Source organism: Echiichthys vipera (genome assembly GCF_963691815.1).
Source record: "Echiichthys vipera genome assembly, chromosome: 7".
Classification (NCBI taxonomy): domain Eukaryota; kingdom Metazoa; phylum Chordata; class Actinopteri; order Perciformes; family Trachinidae; genus Echiichthys; species Echiichthys vipera.
Window position 1 is genome coordinate 15,576,609 of NC_139832.1, and position 27,865 is coordinate 15,604,473.

The window sequence follows — 27,865 nt, forward strand, 5'->3', positions numbered from 1 at the left end:
CTCAATATTAATCACTGCAATTCCATACTTACAGGCCTTCCTTAGAAATCAATTACTTTATTGTTATTATATTTTTACAAAACAGTATATCAAGATGAACTTATACTAAACTCTTTTTATAGGCTGCCAATGAAGCCATACACTTGATTTAAAGGCGCTTCTTTCTGTTTTTACAGAGGTCATGCCCTTTCAATGGATTACATCAAGCGCCTTACAGCTTATGTTCCTAAATGTTCTCATTAATTTGCAGAATATCTCACATGAAGCGTTTCTCGCTCTAGGACAAAACCTATGGTGATGCTCCATTAACTGTAGTTCTTACACACCCCACAATGTGGAACAGCTGATGTACTGATAATGACGATGGCAAGCATCTGTTATTTATAAACCTTATTTTATGATTTATATCTGCATATTTTTATTGTGGACATTTTTGGCTTGTGTTGTTTTTCTTTTATCTGTAGCAAATAGTATTCCATTAATTTGGATAAAGTGTGCTTCTACATAAAGTGTGCTATGTAAAGCATTTCTTTGTGTTGTGTTTCTTCAGCTTTCTGTGCCTGACAAAGTGCTGATTCCTGAGCGTTATGTGGAGTCAGACCCTGAAGAGGCTCTGAGCCCTGAGCAGGAGGCTGATAAGCAGAGGAAAGTCGATCGCATCAAAGCCCTCATAGCCAAAAACAGGTAAACATACCATCATGATCTGTCTATACCAGTAAATTTGTATTGGCAAAGAAAAGGCTGCTTGGACCCTTGATGTTAGGTAAGGATTCTTTGTAAAAAAGGGCTATTTCCAGGTGATCGCTGATATTTCAGAGGTAATTTCTCTTTTTGAGGGGTAAGTTTGGGGACATAGCAGGACATCACCATAGATGGCTCAAAAGAGACCACACTGCCTGCTCTCCTCATGCAGAACAGTGCCTTGGAGAAAACAAGAAAAGCCCATGCTCTTATCTCCTAGCCACTGTGACATTTAATGCTAAATGTCAGCCATCTTGATTTGATTTAAAAGACATAGCATCTCTGTCCTGGGGTAATTGTGTTTATTAAGAAACTATGATAACCATTAAAGCTGTATACTGTATATTACAGATACAATTTTGTATGTGTATGTGTGCTCCCAGCATGCAGAATGTGCTGCCTAGTATGCCTCTAAGCCCAGAGGAGGAGACTGAAGTGGAGGTTACCGTACAGGAGAAGGAGAAGATGATTAATATCTCCTACGAGCTGGCCGCCGAAGCCTCCAAACGCAGCAAGCTGGTAGCAGGTACATCTCCAGAGAGAGAGAAGAGGGTGGAGGTGTGATCAAGATAATGCATGTGATAAAACAAAAGCCTAAAGATAAGTGCTTTGATTGTGGTTGATCAAACTGCTGCTGCTTCCCTCTTGTGTGTGTTCAGTCATTTATCATTTGGGTCTCAGTAGTTTTTTCTATCATTTCATTGACTTCAGTGGTTATTTTCTGTGTTTTCTAACTACCAATTTAATTTGTTTCTGTTGTTTTCTGTGTGCTTGCGTGTGTTGGACATGTTGCTCTGTTTCATTGCAGTGAAAAGCCCGTCGTCCTCTTCCCCACCCCTACCACAGTCTCCTAACACACCCCCTCAACTCACTGATGGGTCTCACTTCATGTGTGTGTAGTAGCACCAGTAAGGGCTTTCATCAACCTGTTTTGTCCATACTCACAATGCTAAAGTGTTCTTAGTGTTTAAATGGTTGTCTCTGTGGAGAAAAGGCATGTCATAATAAAGGGATTGATGAAAAGTTGTCAAATTTTAAGGAGGGGAAACCGTGGTGAAGTTTTTGTATGTTTTTCCTTTTTTTACCACAACTCAATGTTACTGTAGGGCCATTCTTTTTTCAAATTTAACAACATTACTTGTTGTGGAATCATACACTCAGTGGACACCTGCACAGTCTAATGCAATTTAATGCATAGCTCCCCCATAAATTTACCTTACAATCAAAAGTTACGTCCACTACGGTTCTATGAATCCTTGATGAAATACAACTCGGAAAGCATTGGTTATCGGTCTGATGCTGATTTAGCCTCTGAGGGCAACAGACAATGATTCTGGGGTAGCCAGCGGATATTCGGATAACAGATATCTGTGCCAAGACTCCCTTTTCCATGTTCTGTTTAGTTTTTACAGTCTAAACTTTTTTGGGTCCAAATGACATTTGGGCTTATCTCTATAAACAGATATCTGCATATGAATGCAGATGAATAAATTAAAAAAAATAAGCTAATGAAAAGCTAAATTGTCGTCAGACAGTCGCCTGTTGGTTCCAAGATTGCATTTCATCCAATGCGTTATGCATCTTTTACTCTCCACACAGACTGTTTACCTGCATGCAAACAATCTGCAATCAGATGTGAAACTTTGTAATGATCAGTTTTTGTTCACACATACTGGACTACATTATGTCCTCCTTTACATTTACATACACAAGGATGGCAGGATATTAGAAAAATCTCTGATTATAATGCAGGTCCAGCACAAACCACCACTAACCTCAGTGCTAAAACAGAATTATTGAATTAGCACCTCTATGATGATTTTAACAATAGCTGAACATTATAGGCATCATAATCTGTACAGGTGTACCTAATAGAGAGGCCACTGAGTGTATAGGAGAATCGTGTTACGTATTATTTGTCTATTTTTTTGGAGCATAATTTGCCCCCATTATAAAATCTCCCATTCTCATTCTGCAGCACAGGCTCTGGCCTCAGTGAAAACCTACACATGAAGGAACCAGTAGTAGAGGTGTAAAGTTGCCCTGACGACTTCCCCAAGGACAGCAGCACAAGGCCACGGCCTACAGAGAGGGAAACTGCCTATGCCGTACTCTGGGGTGTGAATCTCCTGACTTCTGTATGCTCACTGTGACGTCTTAACCTCTTATGCCACCAACATTTCTTTCTTTGTGACTTTTCTCTGTTCTTTCCCCCTCTTTGGGGCACCACACAATACAGCTTTGATACTGTTATTGTAGTTCGATTTTCAGTTTTTACAAGGCTTTTAAGGTTATTTTCATTATTTATATGGTTTTATTAAGTTCTTGTTTCAACATGGGCCAATGTGTGTGTATATATATATATATATATATATATATATATGGCTCATAGACTGAACTCTGTTGTAAGCCTAAGGGCCTGCGACAAAATGTTATGGCTGCATTTTTCATACATTTCAGCAGTTCTAAAAGGTTTCAAAAACACATTTTCACATAATTTTAGCTTGCTTAAGTCTTTTATACGTTCATTAGCTAACAAGTCATATTTATCCATTTATTGTAAAGAACATTTGTCATTGCGAAAGATGAGTTTATAAGAGTTGCAGATCGCTCCGTTATAATGAAAGATGGAGCCACTTTATTGCTGCAGGCAAAGATTATTTGTAATTTCTCCTGTTTCTGGCTTGTAATTATTTAATAATGGGATTTCTGCAGTCCCTGTCGCATTGTTGCCGACACATATGTGAATGTTGAAGTCACTCTCTATCATCTTTTTTATTGCTGAGAGATATATTTAAACAGAGAGAAGGAAAAACAATCAGAGATTGGTTCTATTTTACGAAATGTTGGTTTGAAGTCTTGAAAGTAAGAAAAAAAAAAGATTAGCACATGTAAAAAGCAATAAAAAAACGTTTGTGGATCCAGGTTTGTGTGCGGGTGTACAAAGTGTAATTATCAGAGGTTTACTGTGTATATAATGTACATGGTACAGCAGGATGGGAAGATGTATCCCACATATGGTTACATACTAGATTTGATTAGCAAATGTTCATATTCCATCTGTTTTATATCATGTTAAATAAATGTTGCTGTTCTTAACAAGAGGTTGCGTTTTGTTCTTTACCTCCCCTTTACTCAGCTGTAGTGGACAACTGGCAATAAAGCCATGTAAACGCACTCACTCTTGTGCATCGGCTCAAGTTCGACTTTGTCCTGCAACATGAGAACTCTGGACAGCAGAATATTATGTTAACATAAATTAGGACTGAATAATTAATTAATTTTGACACAGTGTTGAAAAGTTACTTAAATAGCTTCATCGAAAATAATTACTTGAGTAGTGGGTAAATTACATGGTATTGACAGGTGAATGTGGGATGATTTAATCTGGTCAATCTGGTTTCAGATCCTCTGAGTGGCAGCCAGTTCAAATATAAAACTATGGCTCCCTCTTGTGGTCATTCTGCTGCTGCAAAGTGGTATTTCCTTTCACAGTGACTGTACACAGCATGTATGGTAGTGGAGAACTCCTCTTCCCCAGAGTTCACATTTTTCAGAGCCCATGTAGGATGACTCCAGTTAATATTTGTCATATAAAATGAACACAGCACATCATATCAAGTTTTTATATGCTACACAACAGAAGTTAAGGTGGAAATCTATATTACCAAATAACCATATACTGATTAACTAGTTCTGGGCTCCTGAGAAAGAAGAGTGCCCAGTTGAGTTTGTAACATCTTTTAACATGTGTGTGGATTTAAGCCTTCTAATGAGCCATCAATTAGTTATAAATGTTGATAAGATCTTAATAAATTTATTTTTTATGCTTTGCAGTGTCTTTTTCAAAGGTAACAGGTCCTTCTAGGATGGACACAACTGAAGGGACTTTTCACAACCTGGTAATCCAAAGATTTTTGAACCACATCAGTAAAATCTTTGAAGCCATTACTGCCCGAGACCTTCAGATCACTACCTTTATTTTAATTTTACTATCAAAATGTTTCTGCGAAAAATGATGATACATATGTCAAAAAACTAAATCAAAATGTATATCAGCAGATACATTTTGATAGTAAAATTAAAACAAAGGTAGTGCTCCATCTTAATTTGGGCACCTCTGCTGTAGTAAACACGGACTTCCATTTTTAAAGAGACTAGTAATTTCGGGAAACACATGGGAAGTTTAAATACCAACGTCAGTGTTTCTCCTCCGCGTGCCGCTTCTGACCAATCAGAGAGCAGACAGTGTGATTTGACCCAGCCCTTCTTCTGCAGAGACGCGTCTGTTGGTGCCACGGGTAAGTTTTAATAAGGAGTACCACCACGGGTCGTGCGCCGCTGAAATGGCTGCTGCGGCTCCAGAAGGAACACCCGCGCTGACTGTTAAGGACGATGCACCGCCCGCAGAGACGAACGAGGGCCACGGTGAGGAGAAAGAAAAGGCCCTCACCGAACCGGAAACAGAGGAGCCACGCAGTAGCGTAGAACCGAAAATGGAAGAGGTGAACGCGGAGGCAGGCGAAGAGACGCCCGCTGCAGCGGCAGACAAGGCCGCGAGCGAGGCGGTGACAGACGACGGTGCTGCAGCAGCGGCCAACCAGCGGGAGACAGCCGCTCCTGAAGAACCGCAGCAAAAGCCGGAGTCAGAAGGTAACAATGAACCCAACTGCGATAAATTGAAAGAAGAAGGGAAGGAGGAAGCAGGAGGAGAGGACAGCCGGTGTTCGGGGATAAATTGCGAAAAGAGCAAAACAGTTTGTGAAGACGGTGAGAAAGCCAGCGGCGGGGGCGGGGAGCTGGGTGACAAGAGGCGGCCGAGTGTGGAGATGTCATCCTCGGATGGGGAACCGTTGAGCCGTATGGACTCGGAGGACAGGTTGGTCGGGGATATGACAGGTTGTGCTTGATTTAGTGTTCGGTGTGAACAGGTAGCTCTATTCATCCATTCACGAGTCATAGTTAACCTTAGCTAATTAAAGTTTTTGTAGTTAATCGGTCCAGCTACGAGTATATAACTTATTGCACCAACACAAAAAATGAATAATCACACCCCACTAATTTTCATTCTGGCTTGTCATATTTTCATGTTAGCTAGTGAAGATCAGACATGACAAGATGATAGGCTACTCTGCTTGAATAAGAGTCATTTGTGTCTGATTATGATTTTCACTTAAAACAAGTTACCCAAGGCTACCTTCTTAAAATGCATCTACATCTAACACCCCCCCCCCCCCCCCCCCCCCCCATAATTAAATATTATATAAAAGTGTGTTTCAAAATGTTCACTGCTGGGTGCAGGATGTCTCATACTTCACTAATAAGTCAATTTTCTGTACATGTGTGGAGGATATTTCAGATTTCCTCATCACACTTGGTCCATTATTGACTTCCAAAACTGTCACTAAATCATCTTGTAGGTACAGTTCTTCAGCTCAGATTTCATGTAAGCACAGATACACTTTCTATCTTCACCTTAATACAGCTTTCTACTGTCAGTCTCTGTAATACATAATTATGCACAATGATGTCAAATATTCAAGTGAAATGTACATGCTTTCCCATTACAACAGTGGTTAAAGTATTGTTAACAAGTAGTCCTAATTTGTTGAATGAGAATGAATGAATGAGTAAACCATTGCCATAGTATGAGCCCTTTGGTGATCTTGACAGCAAATTAATAATCCAGTGCAAGGAGCTGTGAATACAGCAATATAATTGTTTTGGCATGTGTGATGAGAAGTGGAACGCATGGAAAATCGGGTGCAGCCCAAGGGCTTCCACGCATCGTGACTATTTATTGTGGCTCGTAATATCTGCACCTGTTCTTCACGGCTGTGCAAAGCTTGAGCTATAGTATGAAGATATTCTTGATGGCCTTGGTTGACACTCATGTCTTATACAATTTACAATTGGACTGTATTTTTTCTTTTCTCTCTCTCTCTCACTCACTCACTCACTCACTCTCTCACTCTCTCAGTATCAGCAGTACCCTGATGGAGATGGAGAGCACAGTGTCCAGTGGTCGTTCCACCCCTGCTATGATGAATGGACAGAGCAATGCCGGCTCGTCCGGGACTAAGACGGTGGCGTACTCCTGCTGCTGGGACCTCTGTCCTCAGTGCTTCAACTCAAGTCCTGATCTGGCAGAGCATATCAGGGACATTCATGTGGATGGGCAGAGAGGAGGGGTCAGTAGACTTTAAACTTTTGGACAAGCTTCTTGTTGATCCCTTTTTATTCTGTCTGACCGGTAGCCAAAGCAAGATAATGATCCTTTTTGCTGTAGTTTAACATTGACAGTCCAGACACACAAGACAGAGTTGAATATGTTGCTGCAGTTAGACTTCATGCATAGAGTATTAGCTTAAATATAGTAAGAGAACAGAAAAGGAACGCTGCAAAATGATTGTTGTTTTACAATGAAAAGGGCTCTATAGTGTTTAAGACAAAGAGAATACAATATGCAAAGTATGGACTGAAGAATGTGCAATATAAATTATGAAAGAACAAATGCAAAAATGAGCGTTATTTTAACACATTGATTTTGGTTCACAGTCATGTTGGTATTTTCTATTACTTGAATAAGACAAAATAGATACCAGAAATCACATTCCACCTGTAGGCTTCATGCAAAGAAGTCCCCTGACTCCAGGACAATGATGTACTGTATATAATTTGAGAAATCTCTCTTTGTCTATCTGTCCAACAATCCCTCTCCAACCTGTCTTGGTGACTAACTCCTGTATTTTCTCTTTTAAAAAAAACAAACTTTTCTGTCGCTCTTGTCCCTCAGGTGTTTGTGTGTCTATGGAAGGGTTGTAAGGTGTATAACACACCGTCCACCAGTCAAAGTTGGCTCCAGAGACACATGTTGACCCACAGTGGAGACAAGCCCTTCAAGGTAAAAAACAAAAAAACAAAACAGTAACTTGGATACAATTTACATCTGCAGCTGTCTCTCCAAATTGTGATGATCAGTGAACTTTGCTATATGATAATATTCTTCTTATGGGTAATATTGTTAGACCTGAGCCATTATCTTGATTGTTTCACTAATATAGAGTTTGGATGCAGAGGACAGTTCCCTTGTATGTGTATGATGGTATGTGTCAGTGAATGCATCTAAATACAAGTGCCTACCCATGCCATTAACTAAAATAAAGTTGGTTTATAGTTTGTTTAAAGTGGAAACTACCACCCCCGGCCCTATTGTTGCAAAGTCCCCAATTTGAACCAGAAATCATAATATCAGTGCTGGGATAAAACCAGAGTGAAACACGGGTTGAAGTTGTGAGATTGAAGTAGTGAAGCTGCTGTTGACTATGTGGAAAGCAAAATAGTTTTCCGTTTTGGTTCAGACCATTGTTTAGATATCGATTATTTTACCTTCATAAGTACAGGCACATTAAGCGCTTTCCCCTTCCTTTGTACCATAAAGCGAGATTGTACCCGGTGGCAGACAGTTGTACAGTGAGAGTGAGGCCTATAAGAAACTATTCCAAGGTGGGTGTTTAAAACTGAAAAGTTATCTAGTGACCAATGTTGTCATCCTTTCCTGTTAAGTGGTAAATATACCAAACGTTCTGTGTTTTTGCTGCAGTGTGTAGTTGGTGGCTGCAACGCCAGCTTTGCTTCTCAAGGAGGGTTAGCTCGCCATGTCCCCAGCCACTTCAACCAGCAGAGCTCCTCCAAAATGTCCGGCCAGGCCAGACTCAAGGAGGAGTCCCCCTCCAAGGCTGGACTCAACAAGAGGAAGAAACTCAGGAACAAACGCAGGTGCTCCCTACGTACGTACCTAACAAACACACAAACTAACCCTATTTCAAAATGTTTCATCTCCACTTTTCCCTTTTATTGTGAAGGGTTACAAGCTGAACACATTTTTCCGGTACTGTTATGTTTGTTGTGCTGAAACAGATGTTTTCTTTCAACCTCCTACATCGTTTTTTGGAGAGCTGGACACACAGACTGGAATATGTTCTTGTGCCAGTTAGACATGGCAATGTTCTGTATTTCATAGAACAACGTTTTTGTTTGTATTTGTATAGTTTCTCTGGGCTGATGCATCTGTGATCAGGTTGATACTGACACTTTGCTCCCTTGTGGCACATTTTTGCCGCAGATAGACTGTTTACATTGTGCAAACTCTGCAAACATACCTAATTCAGCGACTCGTAATGTTTACTGATGAAAGGAAATCATAATCAACAATTTCTACATTACAGACTAATAGCATATTGCAGTTTCCTGCTATTTACATATCTGCCATTATTGTGAATTTTACAATTGTAGTTGTGGATTTATATGGTCATTAAGAGACCACACCGGTGGTTTTTGCGTATTTCAGTCCTTTAGCAATAAACTGTGTATACTTAAACTTATTGCCAGTTCTTTTCCCAAGCATCACTTTTAGATTGATTACCTCATTATACTTCATGGTTTACATTCATTCAAGATCAAAATCAGAATCAACTTGCAGCGACTCAAAACTTGCCCAAGATAATTATTTATCCAATTCAACTTTTTTTTTTTTTTGTCTTTTTCTTTTTTACCACGCATCCTTTACTGATGCATGGTAATCCTGGCAGATCAGTTGTGGATCAGATGGGGTTTTTCTTTTAATAAAAAGTGGTGGATTCAAGGACACCACTATCAATCTAACAGTTTATGGTTGAATGCCAAAAAGCATTTAATTCACCAGGCATACTGCCAGAAAATATTAAAAAAGAAGACAAATCTTAAGAAAATCTTGCCTTTTTCAAATTTCAGATGTCAAGTGTATTTGAATACAACAGTTGAGGAAACAGTTTTAGGTTGTCACTCCATTGCAATCAGATGATAATGTAACCTCACTTTAAAAAAACAAACAAAAAAACATCAAAATATACGTTATACTTCTGCAAGTTTATCTCTGAAAGTTGATTCATACTGTAGCAAATTTGCTGTCTTGAGTTTAATATTCTTGCATTAACCACTTCCTGTTGATTGTTGCCTTTGATGCAAGTGGCAACAGTTGCAAGCAGCGTTCTTGTGAAGCCACGTGTATCCATTGAGTTCCTTGCTTGAATCAGATGAACATGCTAGTCAGCGGGGATGAAGCTTATGTTTGGAATATAATGTATCCATGTAAATGGTGTCCTTCATCAGGGGTTCGTGTCTTGGCATGGATAAAACTTTCAGAACCTCTAATTGTGATATGAGCAAGAGGTCATCATTGAATGATAATCATATTTCTGCTAGTTTGATTAAGCCCAAACAAAGCAAAACAAAACTTGCAACTAATATCTGATAGTTGTTTAAAAGATGAATTATTCCACTGCACCCTGTAGTGTGTATGATTGTGTATGTGACAAATATCTTTGACTTGATTTTTAATTTTAAGTATATTTGCCTCTGCTCTCATCTGAGTCTGTTCCTCTCCTCTTCCAGCGAGGCCCCACGACTTCTTCGATGCCCAAACCATGGATGCCATTCGCCACAGGGCCATCTGTCTCAACCTCTCCACCCACATTGAAAGTGTGGGAAATGGCCACAGTGTGGTCTTCAACAGCACGGTGAGTCCATGTGCAGCTTCACTACTTGCATGTCTTGTAGAGTTTGCCTCTGTCTACCTGTTTACACGCAATGCGTAGCTTAAGGAGATCAGAGGGTGCATTTCCTTTTGTTGTTTTTATTTTTTTGAAGTACTTACCAAATTCATTCCAACTCTGCAAAATGTTGTTAAAATTAAGTATGCTCTTTCCCACTCCTAAGTCTGCTCGGTAAACAATGAACTGTCATACAGGAACTAAATCTAGCCAAACATATCAAAATATGAACACCAAATGCAGATAGGCTCATACATTTTTCATTAGCTGTGGAGCTGTTTAAGGCTAACTCGGTTTAGAAAGGTCTTAACAGTCAACTGAGGACTGTACTCTATCTCAAAGAAGCTTAAAATGTGTTGTCTGGTTAAAAATGACTTATTTCATAAGCACATTTTAATCTGCGCATCTATATATTGAAAGGTCTGAGTACTTATGTGTTCCATAAACACTGATATTCAGCAGACAAAACTAACAAAACCATTAAGACAGTGTCGGTACTTACTGTTTTATGTTTAAATCCTAATCTTTTTTTGTATAGTAAAATGACAAGCTGCCTAGTTATTTAACATCTTTTTGTTTGATGTTATTTCATTTTTAGACAACAGGGGGCATGAAAGAATCACTATTTAAAAATCTGCCTTGGAGCACTGCAGAATTTTCTCAGTGCACTTGAAGTGAACCTTGTTAATCGCTCGAAGGCTTGATGTTTTTCTCTGAATCACTCTTCACAGGAAAGACAATTGGATTGTGTGTATGGTTGTCAGCCCATTCTGAGCCCAGTAAGTGATCCATTATTAATGAGCTTTAAAATGCCTTTGCGCCTTACTTATGAGGAAACATATGAGCACTTGTAGGCAAAACTATCTTTCCAGTGAGAGTCTCTCTCACTGACAACGGCTTCAATGAGTGGAGGAATGAATTCCATGTTAGGGGAGGTTTAACCTTATTTACATTTTTGATGTGAAAGACAGACTTTTTTTTGAATGAGTGCTTTTCTTACACTGTTCCACTAGGGAGCACTGTGTCTCCTGTTCAAGACCCTCACATTGTATGACTGTGGAAAAATGAAAGGGTCATCATCTGCTGTTTCTCAGCACAGTCTCTTGTTATATTCATGTAAAAACTTCTGTTCTTTAGTCAGTGACAGTGATTCTGTTTACACTGGGCATCTTAGGGCACAAATATGACATGTATTATCTGTTTCTAGGACTCAGCAGAGAATATTAATTTTATTTAATACCCCCCCAACAGTTAACGCATAGTAAATTCTACATTTGACGTACTGTGCTATTATTGCGTAATATTGCCGGCTAAGCTAGCCAAAACTATTAGTGCTCTCAGTGGAAGAATCTACAATTTCTCCCCTCAAGGATAAGTGAAAACATCTCCTGGAGCGACTCACATTTAAAACCACATACTCTACATTTGAAAAAGCGCAAACATAGTCATACACAGGTAGGAAGGTAGTTTACAGGTTTGAGCAATATTGTTGAAAAAGATTAATACCAGGATATGTTCTGGTATTAATCTTAATATGGCAAACGTATGCAAAGAATATGGATTCATTGTTTCATTAGATTAGTTTCTTAATTAATTTATAAGAAACACTTCAATAACTTTATTTTGTCCGATTTTAATTACAACTTGTTTGCAGAATCATCAAGTTGTACAACAGAAATTTACAGAACAAAAACATCATACAATGTCATATTGATCTACTCAGTCAGTAAACTGCACTAGTCAATCTTCGTTCCTACCCTCACCTATGGTCATGAAAGCTGGGTCATGACCGAAAGAACGAGGTTGCGGGTACAAGCGGCCGAAATGGGTTTTCTCAGGAGGGTGGCTGAAGTCTCCCTTAGAGATAAAAAAAAAAGTTCCGCCATCCGTGAGGAACTCTGAGTAGAGCCGCTGCTCCTTTGCGTTGAAAGGAGCCTGTTGAGGTGGTTCGGGCATCTAGTAAGGATGCCCCCTGGGCGCCTTCCTAGGCAGGTGTTCCAGGCACGTCCAGCTGGGAGGAGGTCTCGTGGAAGACCCAGGACTAGGTGGAGAGATTATATTTCCACACTGGCCTGGGAACGCCTCAAGATCCCCCAGTTAGAGCTGGTTAATGTGGCCCGGGAAAGGGAAGTTTGGGTCCCCCTGCTGAAGCTGCTGCCCCCGTGACCCGACCTTGGGTAAGCGGTTGAAGATGAGATGAGATAACTTTACTCACAGACAATTAGAGATCAAATAATTCAATCACAGTTTGTTTATTGAAATCATATTTTGAGTGTGCAGTTTAGACAAATTCTCTGTCAATGCATCTGTTCGTGCTGAAGTGTAATTTGAGTGTTGAAATTGATGCTATTCTCACTACAGTATTCGTCTGCTCTTAGCTCAGTCCCTTTCAACTCTTTTCTGCTCTGCTCCTCCTCAAACCTCAACTGTTCACCAGCAGCCAAGAATTTAGAAAAAAAAAACTAAGAAAAAAAGTGAAGATAAAGCTTGGGAAGAGGTTAAGAGAGGTAACTGCATTTTTGGACACAGACTGAGAAGAAGGAATAGCCAGCCAGGGAAGGGAGAGAAACAAATGGAGAGAAAACTGAGGACAAGGAGAGGGGTTAAGTGAAGTTCAGGATCATGGAATCGGAAGGAGATCTGGCCAGTTGGGCATACATTCTCCTTCACTCCAATCCCAGGAGGATTGTGGTGGAGAAGGACTGCATTGCTGCGTCAGACCCCAGGCCCCAGCGGACCCTCCCAGGCCTGGAGAGATGGAGTATAGCTGTGGGGGTTCTGTGGAGTTTGGCAAGTGAGCCCGCTGACACACCAGAGCAGCTCAGTCATGTTTATGATGGGATATTTTTGTTATTGAGCCAATCTGCGTCATCCACAGCTTGACCCCTGACATGAGACAGGCACCCAGTTTTCGCAGGCCTACCCTCCCCCGGCTTTGGGCCTGCAGTTTTCACTGCCTTGTTTTGGAGCCACACTAATATCCACTGTTCACTCCCTACTCCTCTTACCTTCCTGCCTCTCTTGAGTTTATAGAGGATTAAGATCTGTCCCTTAAAACACTGACTGCCATCATCAAACCACTCAGCTCACAAATCACTTCATGCTGCTTAAACACAAGCCCACTTCTTCATCTTCAGCCTTTACATACATGGTCATGACCTCTTTGAGTGAAGCCTGAGCTTGTGATTATTAACCTGGTGCTGCGAAGAGCCCAAGGGCACAGGTTAACCGCTATGCATTTTTAATTAAAAAGGCAGTGAAGCAGTTGCTGGTGCACTGAGTCTTAGCTGCAAGGCTTGGGATACTTACTGTAGGGCTCATTGCAGCCAGTACAGGATTCAAGTTAATGCTGCAGCCATGGCCTGTTGTTGACTCTTATCTCTTCTCCCTTGTGTTGGTCTACGGTGGTAGGAGCAGCAGTAGCTAGCCAAGCCCTCGTGGGAAGCTAGCAGATAAAGGCAGAGGCAGAAAAAAATAATGACATTGTTCATTTATGAGGCGAGACTAATGCTTTGAAAAGCTGGGAATGAGCTTTTACATCTTCTAAAGATTGATTTGCAAATGTCAGAGATGGGCCTCTAATAACAATTTAAGTTGATCGCTATAAACTAAGTACAACAAATATATGTTTTGATTGGCAGATTAAAAAATTATATTAATTATAAACGTGTGATTTTTAGAGAGTCTTTACATAATTTATGTCTGTAAATATCAAGTTAAGCAAGATTCATCAAAATATAAAAAAACGAGAATGCATTTAAAATAACTACTCTTATGTTGGAAAGATCATTTTTTAATTTGAAGTAAAAGTGGCTCAATAAAATGAAAATCAAGATCTTGGGTGAGCCGATTAGGTTTCCTGCATACTGTATGTATGTAGTTCTTCCGGAGGAAATAGGGTTTCTCCTTCGCCGCTACCCGATTTCAAAAACCAGGTATCACGTTTACATGGCGTTAAGAGATCAGCTTACTGGAGAAAGCCGACTGTAACTTAATTGCCTGTAAACACACTGATGGAGTATGAGAAAGGGATGACACTGATGTTGCAATCTAACCAATGACATCATGCTTACATGTTCACGTCTGTTCCATGTATCCCTCTATCCTATCCTCTCTTTGATTCCCTAACAGGGAAATAGATGCAGAAAGCACCAAAAATGTTTGCCTACAAAGTCATATTGTAGTACGCATATTTTTTTTTACAGGTCCTTGGTCGGGTTTTGTTTCGTATTAACAGTGTAAAGTGTGAAAGTCAAGTCATTTTCTGTTTCATCACTGATGCTGTTACTGCTACATTGCTACTTGTTCTCTTTTTCACTTCTCTTTATGCTTGAACACTGTATTACAGACAAGGGGCAACACCAGGGCTGACTTGCCAAATTGTTTACTATTTGTAAAGCTTTTTGCAGACAACAACACAGTTCATATTGGCTAACATCCTAAATATTAGTTAATCAGAATGTAGCTAATCATGTTTGTGGCTCTGTAGCTGGAAGCTTATCAAAATATAAATATAGATTGGCACACTTCTTCTTGCCCCTCTTCTACTCACAACAACATGGGAGGAGGCTATTTTCTAACATACTAGTTTAGAGAAAATACAGGAAGAGATACGTTTGTTTTGCTCTGTGTTAGGCAGTAGACAATAACAAGGACCTGAGCGTGAAAAACACAAAATTGTCCATATCAGTGAGATAAACAAAATTCATTGAGGTTCCAAAAAAACAATTAAAGTAATAGTAAATGTTTTGCTCAAAAGTGTGAGGGCAAGAAAAGCTCTAAGATGAGGAGGAGAATGATTCTAGGTCTCTGTCTCTTGTCTCAGTGGAGCCTCGTCCCACCTGTCCTCAAACCAGTTTCCATGAAGGCTGCAGCAAGTCCCTAGAGTCACAAAAATAATTTCAGATATTCATGTGCGTAAGCGAGGTTCTTCACATGTGAGCTCATTCCCTATACTAAAAATAGACATTCCGAACAAAAAAGGGCCAATTGACGCAAGACGTTATATCTCTGGCTATTTTTGACACTCCTGGTTATTTTTCTAGCTTTACTTTCCCCTACTGACAATATTTGTGAATTCCAGACCAGTTTTACTATAAACCAACACAGCATGATGATGGATGGATCATAGATGAAATGTTATGCATGCAAAAGGCCAACTATTCAGGAAATCTGGTATTGTCTCAACCTTATTTTCATAAGTAGAAATGCCTTGAAGTTTGAGGTTTTGTTGCAAGATTAAGTCTTGAGTAGTTAAACAATGTGACAAAACACAAATAACATGAAAACTTTCTATGTTACTGCAGCAAATGTTAGAAAAGTGGGTGTTGGTCTCTGTGAGATGCACTCTTTCCTGAGGCATTGAAGTGTCTGGTGTTGACATAATACACAGCAAGAGTGGTGACTTGAACACTTGACAAAAAAAACACCAATGCGAAAAAGAGCAATAGTTACCTTTTTAAAGTGCGTTTTTATAGTGATACTCTTTCACCCAACTCAAAGTTGACTGTCTTTCACGATATGTCACAAGCTTTCGCTATTTGTTCATTGTGCAAGTTGATATTGTGATTAAAAATAACAATTTATGGTGCAGCCTGAGTGTCTACCCCATGTCTATCTTCTTGGCTCTCAAGAAGGTTGGCTATGATAAGCAGCTCTCCATTAGGGCCAGATACTAAGGAGATATCTAACTTTTGTCTGGATTTGAATTCTTTGGTCTTACAGTATGTTGCAGGGGAATGTGGAATAGATCCCGTCGAAAATAGAAATTTCACTGAGCTCTTGCATGCATTATTAAGGGTGCTCACATTTCTTATTAGTGTAATGATCAGCCACTGTATCACTTGGTGAGATGTTTGAAGCATGTAGCCTCATTATTCGTTCGAGAGATGGGGCCAGGGTGGGGGCATGTCTTTGAAGCCTGTTCTCAACAGACGAAACAGTATGCTGCAATAGGGGCCAAACTCAACACATTTATGCTAATTTGACACTTCTGAAATCCTAAACTGTCTTGAAATTATTGCTAATATGTAGGTTAAAGTATATGCTTTTATCTATTTTTAGTGATTACTTTCCATTGGTCAAGCTGGGTACAGGTTACTTGTTTATGCATGTGACAAATTCCAACAGTACGGCAGAGATTGAAGTGACAGGACCAGTCTTTTTCTTTGGCTCTCAGCATTTATTGTGTCTTTATTTTTAAGCTTTTGTTTTCGCATAATTGTCTCTATGCAGGTGCTAGCCAGGAGGAAAGAGGGGTCTGGCAAGGTGAAGGTCCTCCTGCATTGGACACCTGAGGACATGTAAGTAAAACTTCCCCTGCATTATACCATGCGTTCATGTAAGATAGAATTTTGAAAATAAAAATGTAGAACAGATAGAGTTGGAAATTACAAGTGAGAGCAAGAGCGAGAGCAACACATGAACAAAAGTGCAGGGAACCAGTTACCAAATGACAATTTGTGGCTGGTAATGTATTTTACACATTTCTAATGTATGACACAATTTTAAAATTAAATTCAGTTTTCATTATTACTCTGAGGGGCCAAAAGAATAGAAACCTCTGCACATTGTGAACTGGAAATCGCTGGTGCTGTTTTAGTGAACGGCATAGCATAGTGGATACCTCTGGGTCCCAGCTAGACTAGGTGACCCAACTACCTGCCAAAGTTATTAATTGTAGCTTTATTGGGGAACTGGTTGCGGTAGATTTTAAATACTATTTAGTATATAGAGGTAAAGGATTTGTATGCATGACAGATTTGTGTCCATGAACACTTTGAGATTTGTAGATGACCTTTTAAAAGGTCACTGATCTACAAACAGGCAACTCAACAGCACATTTACATCTCTTGTGCATGCTTACCATGTAAAGTCTGGCCCTGTCACACAAACATTTCCTTTTTGAGCTGAAGGGCCGCGTGCATGTGCGTAGTGAACATTAACAATGTATATGTTTCTCTCTCTGATAGTTTTATGACTCTCCTTTCCATCCAGTTGTGCACTCAACATGGTGGCCTTCCTCCACGTCAGGGCTTGCTATAAATCCTCCCAACCTCCCTCTGTTGGCTAATCCAATATTTGTTGTGGGGAGCTCTCGCTGTGAGGATTCCTGGTCACACTAGCATCTCTGCTTGAAGCCACAGGGCTCTCCTCAAAGGGAGCCGAGGGCATCAGCAATGAGTATTAGCCACTGTCCTCACTCTGTGCTATGATATCCACTTCATGCCTGTAGCACTGATGGGGAGAAAACTGAACTTGGTCATTAGAAAGTCTGTCTCTGTCCCTCCTTAGGGTTTCGATGCTGATTCTATACTGCTTGGTTTTACTCGGATAAGCCTTAGGTTTCTTTTTAAACAGTGGATCAGCATCAGGTTGATTTATATGTTTATATTTTTTGTATCTTCCTCAATTTCTAGTTTAAGTAATTCATTTCCATGGCAGTGTTTTGTTGTAACCTGTTGATGAACTTGTGCTAAAACATCATGTTCAGCCCATTGGGGCGTGAGCCACTCTGTCTAGTCCTCACTAGCTACATGCCTATTCTAGGCTTAGCCTTACCAGGCTCAGGCCACTTCAGGTGATCCTCATTTGGGCAATTTGGCAGAATGGCAGGCAGGTTCGCCACTGTGATTATAAAAAGGGTCTGTCTGATAGAGAGAGAGCTTCACACAGAACACTGTAACATTCAGCAGGGTTCTTGCTCAGGGGAAGCTACCATCACACTTCCAACACTCCCGCACTGCCATTAAAGGGTTTGACTGCGCTGCCTCTGAGTATGATCAGAGAGCTGAGAGAAGAAGAACGAAAGAGAGGAGCAAAGAGAGTGAAGTAGTTGGGAGATGTGAAGCAGAAATGGGAAAGAGGTGAATAAAGACAGAAGAGGAGGATGGGAGGCGAGGGGATGAGGGGTAAGGTCAAAGGAGACAAAGAAGAGGTTGTAAAGAAAAATGGAATGGCGACGATGGCACTTTGCAAAAAAACCTGGATGATGCATCATAAAGTAGATCTCAGCTGACAGCCTCCGTTGGACATACTGTATCTAAACCCTTGTTCTCTCCTAGCCTTCTGCTGCTTCATCCTCCTATCCTTCCTCCTATTCTTTCCTTTTCCCCTGTCTGATGCACCTCTGCTGTCTCCTCCTCACCCCGGGTGTGGGAGTTAATCTTGTGTATAGAGAAATAATGAGGGAAAGGAGGAAGAAGAGAAAGACGAAGTTTGTTGATCAGGAAAGACTCCTCAGATTAATTCCAAACAGAGAGACATAGATGGAGATTGATGTTGAGACTTAAAGACCGATAGAGGCAGAATGGATGAGGGGAATAATGGAGAAGACAGAGAATGGAGGAAAGTGAGAAATGGTTGTGGGAGAGAAATGTGAAGAAGAGGCAAAGTGGAAACTGAGTGAATGATGAGGAGTAAACAAAAAGATAGAAAAACAAGAGTGAGTTGCTTTTTTGCTTGGTCGATGCAGGATAAATCTGCGATACTTAGTCATAGATTTGCTTTACGGCAGGCTGCTCTGGTCATTAATAAGCTTAACCAATCCATCGAAAGGTGGGGAAGCAAATGCAAAGTAATATCTTAGCCTGTGAGGGTGGCTGGACAATCTTCCAACAGATAAAGGCTGTAGTTGGCTAGCTAAATGAGCAAACATCATCTCCATTAGTTGGTTGAAAAGTAGTTGGCTAGCTAAATGAGTTAACATCTCCATTAGTTTAATGTTTCCAGCTACCATGTTTTAAAACAAGAATCTTATCAAAGGGAGACATCGACTGCTACATACATGATATCGCCCTAAAAAACTGAGGCTAAAGCTAACGTACCTGGGAAAATGTCAACATCCTCATCAGTCAATGATCCACATGGACGTTATAAAAATTTTTAGACTGCATTGTTCTTGTATTGCAACACAGTGGTCGTTAGAATTATTTTTTCGGGTGACATTGGTGGGGTTGCAGGGATATAAACTTAAACTAATAAGCATCCACACACTAGATAGCCTGACTGCTACTGCTACAATAGCCTGACACGTTGGCAATTAGTTGAAGATCGCCAAGTATGTATGTTAGTTAGGTTGTAAACCTGCAGCGAAAACACAAAACCCAGAATTAACCAATGAAATTATACAATCAATGCGATATTACTTCTTGATTTGAATTACTAACAATGCTAGTTTATAGTCCTTCACGGGCAAGGCGTACCAGTCCAGCTTAAACTGTTTTGAGACAGGGATGGTCGGTAGTGAGTGTCCATTAAGCCAAGTTAATATTTAGTCTTGCAGTCAGTGTAATGTCCTGGTATCCGACAGGCAATCTGGTGGTCATTTAGTCGGCCATCAAGTGTCGTGACCCTCAACACTAAGGTCAACAACAAGTGCTGTATTGTGTACGTATATGTGTATGTTTCTAAGTCACCAAGTCGATGATTAGCCGTGTGAATGTGGGAAGTCATGTTTATTAATGCTGGAGCAAACCATTCACATTCTGACTGCCACTCATTAACTCCATTTGGATTAATGAGTAACTGATTAACATGAACCATTCTGAACATGAACCACCAGTGGCTCTCACAGGAAGAAGAGGGGGGTGTGTGGGCTGAAAGAGAGAGCCATAATTGCTGTGTAAGCTTTGATGGATGGGTGAATGGATTCCCCTGCATTCTGTTGAATGCTTCAGAATAACAAACAAACAGTAGAACACACAGTCTGTGACAGTGAACGCCTCGAGCCACTGGATGCATGCTGGCACATTATTTTGGTACAAACTACATGGTGCTTATCATGCCCAACATGGGTTTATCTCTTTAATCTTTATTAGCTAGTTTGTCACAAGCTGGTAGGGCTCTCATGAGTAGCAGTTTTTCCACACATTGGATATATGGCATAAATTCCAAAATATCAGAATATGCATGCTAGTTTGCCAACAAAATCAAATGAATTAATAATTAATATACATGAACCATTCCTACACTTCAAAACATAAATAACTCATTAACCAAATTCCCAAACTAAACAATTGGTAGTAAACTAATAAACTCCTGAGTGTATGAAATATACATTAATATAGCATAAATCTATAGCATAAAAAGGACATGGGTCATAAGTATTTAATAAATAACTCTCGAGGGAGAAAAAAAAATCTGGGAACTTGTCACATTAATTAATTAATTCAGTGTGCAGTATTAGGGCGGAGCTCAAAGGATCTCTTAATGTACTAATACTATATTAGTGGTCCGTAAGCCATATCCATTCGAGGTGTGAAAATCCTTTCCTTTCTTTGTGCATATGATTGATCATGGAGGAGTATATGAATGGCGTGTCATTTAGTTCTACACCATAAACAGTTACGCATCTGGCCTATAGAGTAGACAATAAAAGAAACATAACGGCAAGAAGACGCTTCACTGCAATTTATGAATGTGTTGTAAATCAATAGAGGAATAGCTCATTTGGTGGTAATAAAACATTCTTCCTCAGGGTTAAAAGGTTGCTGACAGGCAAATCTGTCATACAAAGATAGACGTCAAACATGTGAATCTGCCACATAATACCTGTCTCTACCCTTGATTCACCTGATACAACCCAGTAGCTTGTTGCACCAGCTGTCTAAGTTCTCTCCTAAGTTAGGGTGTTAAGTCCACACTAAACGATACTTAATAACTAGCCCATTTGATACTAAAGCTGTGGTTGCACCTCAGAGACATAAGGTCCATACTAACCATAATATTGTATCTTCTTGATGCAGTGTGTATTCCTGTGTTGTCTCTCATGCCGAGTTGTCTTTGAATATTTTGCTAGCGAAAAGGCTTATGGCTAAAAACGGCTTACATTAATCACCAAACGGGTAAGCTAAAGCATTTTGATAAGGCAATACTACAGCCTTAATCTATAGCTAATGCAAAATAACAGGGACTACAACATACGGTTATATTTATATAACTGTTCCCTATTATTATTATTGTTATTACTATTATTATTATTATTATTATTATTATTATTATTGAGCAGATGAAATTGTAACATAACAAAAAATAATATCGTAAAGGGTGAACTCTATGACATCTACAAATGGAGAACATGTTGCTGACGCAAAACAGTGGGTCGCTCGTCCTCAAAGTTATCCCATCTATCAAAACAATGCACCATGACAACTGCTAATTTACAGAGGGCTTTACACCCATTAAGGGTTAGGGGAAAGTTTTAAATTGTAACTTATGCCTTCGTTGGAACTATTTCAGCTGGTGCAACCCTTAAGATTTCTATAGCGCTTAAACCTAAGTTAGAAATTAGGTTCAAACTAGTCTGTCTGAATTAAGCTGGGGCAATCCAGTGCAAGGCTTGACCCCTAGGAAGACCATAGTAAGGTTGACGTGTTGGTCTGGTTTTTAATAATGTTCCACGGCCTTTTTGAATGATTTGTTTTGTATTTTATCGAAGCCACACGCCTTCATATTTTCACAGTTTACTTGCCTGCAGACATTACATTTTTGTGAGGGAAAATTGTTGAAAAAAATGTCACACAGTGGCATTGATCTTAAAATAGCTGCAGGTATGAGTGGATACCAAGCAAGGAAAAAAAATCACTGAGTCTGACTTGCACTTACTAGTGACAGTTTTTTTCTTCTTTGAAATTTCAATAACCTACAACTACCTGAGTACTCATGTGCATGCATCTAAATCCATTGCTGTTTCCAAATTAAATAAGTCTGACTATGTTACGTGTTACTCAATTATGAATGGGGCTCCATGAGAGTTAGCATGGCAATCCGCTTTGTACGTTTTTCTAAGTATATCAATATTTTGAATAAGCTACATCAAATCTATGTGGCATTTCAGAGTGCAGTCTCAATAGTGAGCAGATGCTTGTGCTGTGATTGTGCTGCAGTTGTGCAGCCCTACTCTTTTTGCCAGACAAGGCTTTTCTTTAGCCTTAATGACCTTTGCAGTCCCTGAACCAGCTCTCTCCTCTGATGCTGCAGTTTATAAGGACATTGAACTCCTGCAGTCATTCCTGCTGTTCCATATAAAGCCATTTAATATGTGAGCGATTTTAATATACACTTTGTGATGAACTTATTGCTCCTGTCACCACTGGGAGCTTCAAGGCCTGGAGCCAGCCATCAATCCATGCTGGAAGACCGGGCTTCACTCTGGCAGGCACCCTCCAGTTGCTCCCCCCATAGTGGCCTCACTCACAATATACATTTCTGGCTCATAAAGAAGCAAGCCAAATAACCGCCTCCTCTGGAAAATGAAATAAATCCATTTGTCTTTATTTGGTTTGGTGTGACTGAGTGGAGTCTTTGGTTCCAATGTCTTTGAAACTCTATTTGCGTGTGTGTGTTGGGGAGGAATGATATGAACAGTTGGGTGTATATACAGTATGTGTATGTGTGACACATGCGTGACATGCCCCCTCCCCCCACAGTGCAGCCCTCCTGTGTGCCTCACATCCATCAGAATATAATAACTCATCAGTACCACGGCACACTTGCCCTGACATGTTTACTGTGAGTCTGGAGTGGATCTGTGCACTCATGCAAACACACATGGTTGTTTAATGCATATTTAACACAGGTCCTCGTCTGTCATTTGAGGTTTGCGTTGCTCAGGGACACTAACTCAAGACTAACCCAAACTTTAAAGCTGCTTTGAAGGGGACTGTTTGTTTCTTGTCTTGTCTCTGCCTCTTCTCAACTTCATCTTTCTTTTCTCCCCAACTCTTTTGCCATCCACTACAGATTAGTTTTAGGGTTACATTTTAAAAATGGCTATTATCTATCTAACTATTTATCCCATTAGAGCTCATCCTTCAATTAATGTCATCTGTACAATGATATATCTGATTGTCATCTTAAGCCTCACACCTTTGAATTATTACTTCCTCATGGGCAAGTTACTTTGTTAGACTTTGTTTTATTGGTATTAATTTATATTTGTAGTGTTTTCGAATGGTTATCTGCTTAGAAAACAATTTGCTTTTGTTATTAAAACTTTTCTGTCAATGCCCCCTTTTAAGTTTTTCTTTTTCTTTAGAAATCAAAGAACAAATTTTCAAATGTCAGTTGACAGCCATCTTCTCTAAAATAAGCACATATTTTTGCACATTCTTGCTGAAATAACATAATTTGTGATCTGTGTTCATGTGTCTATACATATGCTCATTTAAAGGGCGCAGCCATATAGTGTCATATATTGCTTATATACAAATGATTCTCTGTTTTACATTGATAATTTGAAGGCTTATCTTAACTGTATAGTATTTATTTAATTCATATATATAAGAGAGAGCGAGAGAGAGAGAGAGAGACTCTGACTCTGGCTCTGACTCTGACTCTCTCGGGGCTCCTGTGATGACGCACATAGTGACGGGGGGAATGCTGGGGGTGGAGACGGTGGGCTGGATAAGGGAGGGGAGGCGCAGTCGACTCGCTAAGCTCTTTGTTTCTTCTGCACCTCGACTTGCCACACCAGTGATTGCACACTCCCTTCTTTCACAGGAGGAACACACTGTTGTGGGTACAGTAAGGTGAAGCTGAGCAGTACAGTACATCATGTGTACGTGTGTGTGGTTGTCTTTAAAGACACCATCATCTCCTTACACACGAGCTAAAGGAAGTGAAGAAATCAGGCTATTCTGATTTAAGGTGCATGGTATCCGTACTACAAGCTAGTTTCAGCTCTTCATTTTAAAAGAATAAATCACAATGAAATGCATGCGCACAAACATTGACATACACACACTTTTTCACTGTCCCACATTTGATTTCTAAGTGTACACAAGTGAACAGATGTTAATCATGAAGATATAGTGTAGAAATGACTTGATCGTGTGCATGTGTGTGCATGCGTGTCCAGTGTTTGGTGAGGGCCACGTTACTTATGGAAATGTACTCAGTGTTCAGAGGAAGGTGTTAACATGTGCGCCGGACTCAATGGGGCTCTTTGTCCATCCCTCTCATCCTGCTCCATTCATCCTTACTCACCACCCTTTTCTCTCCCTCTTTCTTGTCAGAGCTTAAACCCTGACCACATGTCCTCTCTCTGCATGTGTGTGTGTTGTCTTGCAGACTGCCTGACGTGTGGGTGAATGAAACAGAGCGATCTCAGCTAAAGACTAAAGTGGTGCACTTATCCCAGTTACCGCAGGACGCTGCCATGCTGCTAGACCCAAACATCTATAGGTGAGTGTGTGTGTGTGTGTATGTGTCTGTGTGTGAGGACACCCCTGGCCTCTTTGTACATGTGCACAAACAGACACACACTGCTGCAGATCCATTTAGTCTCAGCTAAACACATGTTTCCCATGTGTAAATAGTATCTTATCCTCAGTAGGATTCATTCTTTGAAGCATTTAAGTGACACAAGAAAGTGTTTGAAAGCACTTCCTCTGCCCTCCACACCTGCATTTGTGGATGCGTGTGTGCTACTGTGTTTGTGTGTACAGCATCCTTAACACTTTTTTCCACCAGGTGGCACCAACTCCTGATTTCAACAATAAGGTTAAATAAGTGTGGAGAAAGCATTTAGTGTATGTATCAGCACACAGTATAAAAAAAAACAGTGCTAATGAAAAGGCATGTTATTTGTGTGTTAGAGATGTTTCTTTGGCTAGAGCTATAGTCAGGCTGCATTTCATGTGTAAGCTTGTCAGCTGATTTGATATGAAAACAAACGAGTTGAGGAAGTGATGCAGTCAAAATCACATTGCTAAGTTAAACAAAGATATTTAGAGTTACAGATTTGCTTCCATGCAAATGTAACTCCACAGCCTATATTTTCTGTCTTCAAGTGTGCCACGTTCCACTTAACGTTAACTATGATATTATTTAGATTCTGCGAAGCTCTGCCAGACTTCGTTCACGCATCACTGAGATGGAAAAACAAGTTTAGCTTTATGATGCACCATAAAAGGCTGAAAATTAATCCTGAAAGAGGAACAATGTGCCTAAAATAACAGAGCGGTCATCTTACCGGAGATATATGGCTCACGAGTATGCTGATCAGCACACAGGCTGGCTGATTTTAATTAGACCTGAAGGCTCAGTAACTGCCGGGGCTGCTGCTGGACTCTGGTTTCATAGTTGAATATAATCGTCAGCCAGTTTATGTCAAGGTTGTCCAAATGCATGAAATCCTCAAACAAATGAGGTGGTCGTTGCCTGTGGCAGGAAATCTAGTAGGGTGTTTGAACCCCTCTGCATGTGAATGGGATGGCAGGAAGAGACTGAAGTGGCAGTCTACAATTGTTGAATGAATGTTTTTGCGCAGTGGCCTTACAAACTTTTCCTGTCTTTTCAGAGCACTTCCTCAAAAGCGACTGAAGCGCAGGTAAGCTGAAACAATCCAACATACAGTATTTGTTTTATATAAATAAAAATATATTGATATACACTTCTACACACGCGGTAGAATATGGCGTGTTTGGCCTAAAACACAGTCCTGTAGATCACAGCCAACAATTAGAATCGTGTTAATCAATTTTAGTCTGATGCTGACACATTAAACGACAAATTGAAGTTTAGTTAACAGAACCTCAGATATATTGTGTCATACTACACATACACTACAACTATACAGTATAACAGTAGAATAAGAGCAATGCAACTATTGTATTTGACCTGCAGAAATTAAAATTTCTCAAGCACACAAACGACTAGTTTACAAACTTAACCTTAAACACATTAATTCAAATCTGAAATTGATTTGATTGATTTAAAGTGTTAAATGTATATTTAATGGAGGCAGTATTTGCATAGTTTGTGGGAGCAATGTTGTAGTAACGGATGCACAAAAGGAAAGGCTGATGCATAAAATAGCCATGTGACGCATTAATGTTACAACAGCGGTTACTTTTATCAACATATGTGCAGAGCTTTTGAAGTTCACAGTACTGTTGGTCTGTGTATGCAGACAACTCAGTGCTGCCGTCTCTTTTTTGCTTATTAACTGCCACGTGTCTATACTGTCGTACCACATACACTTAAAATGTGTATATTCTTTGTGCTATAATGGAGCAAAGGATGCGGATGCCTTGATGGTACAGTAATGTCCGTCCATCTGCTATATTACCCGTGGCTCTGGCCCTCCTGTGGTGAAACATCATCGTAGATGATTACTTATCGCCCACGGTTTCCCTGTTGCCATGTAACGTGAAGCCAGTTAATTGGGAAATGGGCCATTTTGGAGTTATGACCCTTGGCATTCCCTAGTCTCATTCAAACATGAGGTCATATTTGGCCGTTGTTCAATATTCCATTAATTGACCTCAGTAGTTCAGTGCAGCAAAAGCTCTAAAATCCACAGTTAGATGTGTCAGCAAAGGAGGTATGCTCAATGTCAGAACATCCAGGATAAAGTCCCCTTCTCATACTGTAATTTTCTCGTGACACACTGAAACCAACTCATTCTCTCACTCTGTGTCTTTCTCTCCTGTCTTTGTGCTCAGCCTGTAAGGAGTGACCTGTGAACTTGATACTTAAGGGGAAATGCTTGTTCACAGGAGGTTTATCTATACGGGATGGGCCGCTCTTCATCTGTCTCTGCTGAACGAGGGGAGTGAAGTGACGATAAAAGGAAATGAAACTTGGCTATGCTGCAGTTGTTTTTTTCCCCCCTCCTCAGTTTTGTACATCTGAACAACTGTTGTGGCCAAATATGGGACTCGTAATTTTTAAAAGGTTTGTGTTTATCTAAAAAGTTACTAATGTTTTTTTTTAACAACAACCGAACTGAAAATATTCTTTATACCCGCTGTAAAAACGGTTTTAACCTTGTCAGAAAATTCAGCATATTTTATTACTGATTTTTTTTTTGTGTGTGCAAAATATTTATGCAGATTTGTTACTTATTTTTATACCATGGAAATGCTGGTGTATTGTGGATTTTTGTGAAGGTTTTAAATAAACCTGTATTTACTGTGATAATCTATGTTAACTGTCACTTGTAGGGATATTTGGAAATTTCTAGTTGTAATTATGTTGTACATGACAGAAGTCTTAACAGATTATCTTATTTATACTTACTGAATGCAGCACTTTTTAATGTGTGTATGACAATGAAGAGTGAAGTCAGATATTACTTTTTATCTTTAATCTTACCCAGTATGTAGACGGAACAGCATAGAAGAAAAAATGACATTTTATCACAGACAGCGTACGCACAGCATAAATTACCCTCACCACCTCTCCCCCAAATAACATTAACTGTGTATATTATAGTCGTTATGAAACATTTACATTACTGCCATTTAAGCACTTAAACCTTATTGTTTAAAAAGAGTGTTTTCTACTGAATGTTGTCCCTGTTGGAAATGGAATACTCTGTAATAAAATGAGGGGAAACGACATATGTTGATGAAACCAAGTTGTTTGTACAGATGAGGATGCAAGAAGGTGTTTTGAATGGCAGAAAAGAGCAATGCATCCATTTTAGTATGAATATGAGTTCCTTAGTGTGCATTGTAAGGATTGACTGAGTTATTTGGCGTCCATTAGCAGAACAGCTTTGGGAGCATGCTGTGGAGGAGCTAATG

At 39.9% G+C, this 27,865-nt stretch overlaps 2 protein-coding genes across 7 annotated transcripts in view; both read left to right on the plus strand.

The window, feature by feature from the left end:
- The window catches only part of LOC310949431 (pleckstrin homology domain-containing family A member 5-like), a gene marked incomplete at its 5' end in the record, with an annotated part of 79,233 nt that extends 75,390 nt beyond the window's left edge, over positions 1–3,843 (plus strand). For 3 of the 5 annotated variants that reach the window (XM_083916899.1, XM_083916898.1, XM_083916900.1), the window contains 4 exons: positions 551–684; positions 1,125–1,267; positions 1,550–1,649; positions 2,720–3,843. In XM_083916899.1, the coding sequence (XP_083773025.1) occupies positions 551–684; positions 1,125–1,267; positions 1,550–1,641 (369 nt within the window). In that variant the 3' untranslated portion in view covers positions 1,642–1,649; positions 2,720–3,843. The remainder of the gene's footprint in view (positions 1–550; positions 685–1,124; positions 1,268–1,549; positions 1,650–2,719) is intronic. The other 2 variants (XM_083916902.1, XM_083916897.1) reach the window with 1 other exon arrangement.
- A 1,200-nt stretch (positions 3,844–5,043) lies between these two features.
- On the plus strand, positions 5,044–27,664 carry LOC310949753 (zinc finger protein aebp2-like). Of its 2 annotated transcripts, none has more exons than XM_083917298.1 (9): positions 5,044–5,620; positions 6,722–6,932; positions 7,538–7,645; positions 8,345–8,531; positions 10,174–10,298; positions 16,566–16,633; positions 24,402–24,515; positions 25,633–25,662; positions 26,834–27,664. In XM_083917298.1, the coding sequence occupies exons 1-9, from the start codon at positions 5,088–5,090 to the stop codon at positions 26,967–26,969; spliced, it is 1,512 nt and encodes a 503-aa protein (XP_083773424.1). In that variant the 5' UTR covers positions 5,044–5,087; the 3' UTR covers positions 26,970–27,664. The 2 variants fall into 2 exon arrangements, with proteins under 2 accessions (XP_083773424.1, XP_083773425.1); XM_083917299.1 differs by having other exon boundaries at positions 26,780–26,967.
- The last annotated feature ends 201 nt before the right edge of the window (positions 27,665–27,865 follow it).

Excerpts from the sequence above, each read along its gene's own strand:
- LOC310949753 (XM_083917298.1), top strand. The coding sequence starts at position 5,088 with ATGGCTGCTGCGGCTCCAGAAGGAACACCCGCGCTGACTGTTAAGGAC. Across the intron at positions 6,933-7,537 it reads TGGATGGGCAGAGAGGAGGG|GTGTTTGTGTGTCTATGGAA; the intron begins GTCAGTAGACTT and ends CTTGTCCCTCAG. Across the intron at positions 10,299-16,565 it reads GTGTGGTCTTCAACAGCACG|GTGCTAGCCAGGAGGAAAGA; the intron begins GTGAGTCCATGT and ends GTCTCTATGCAG.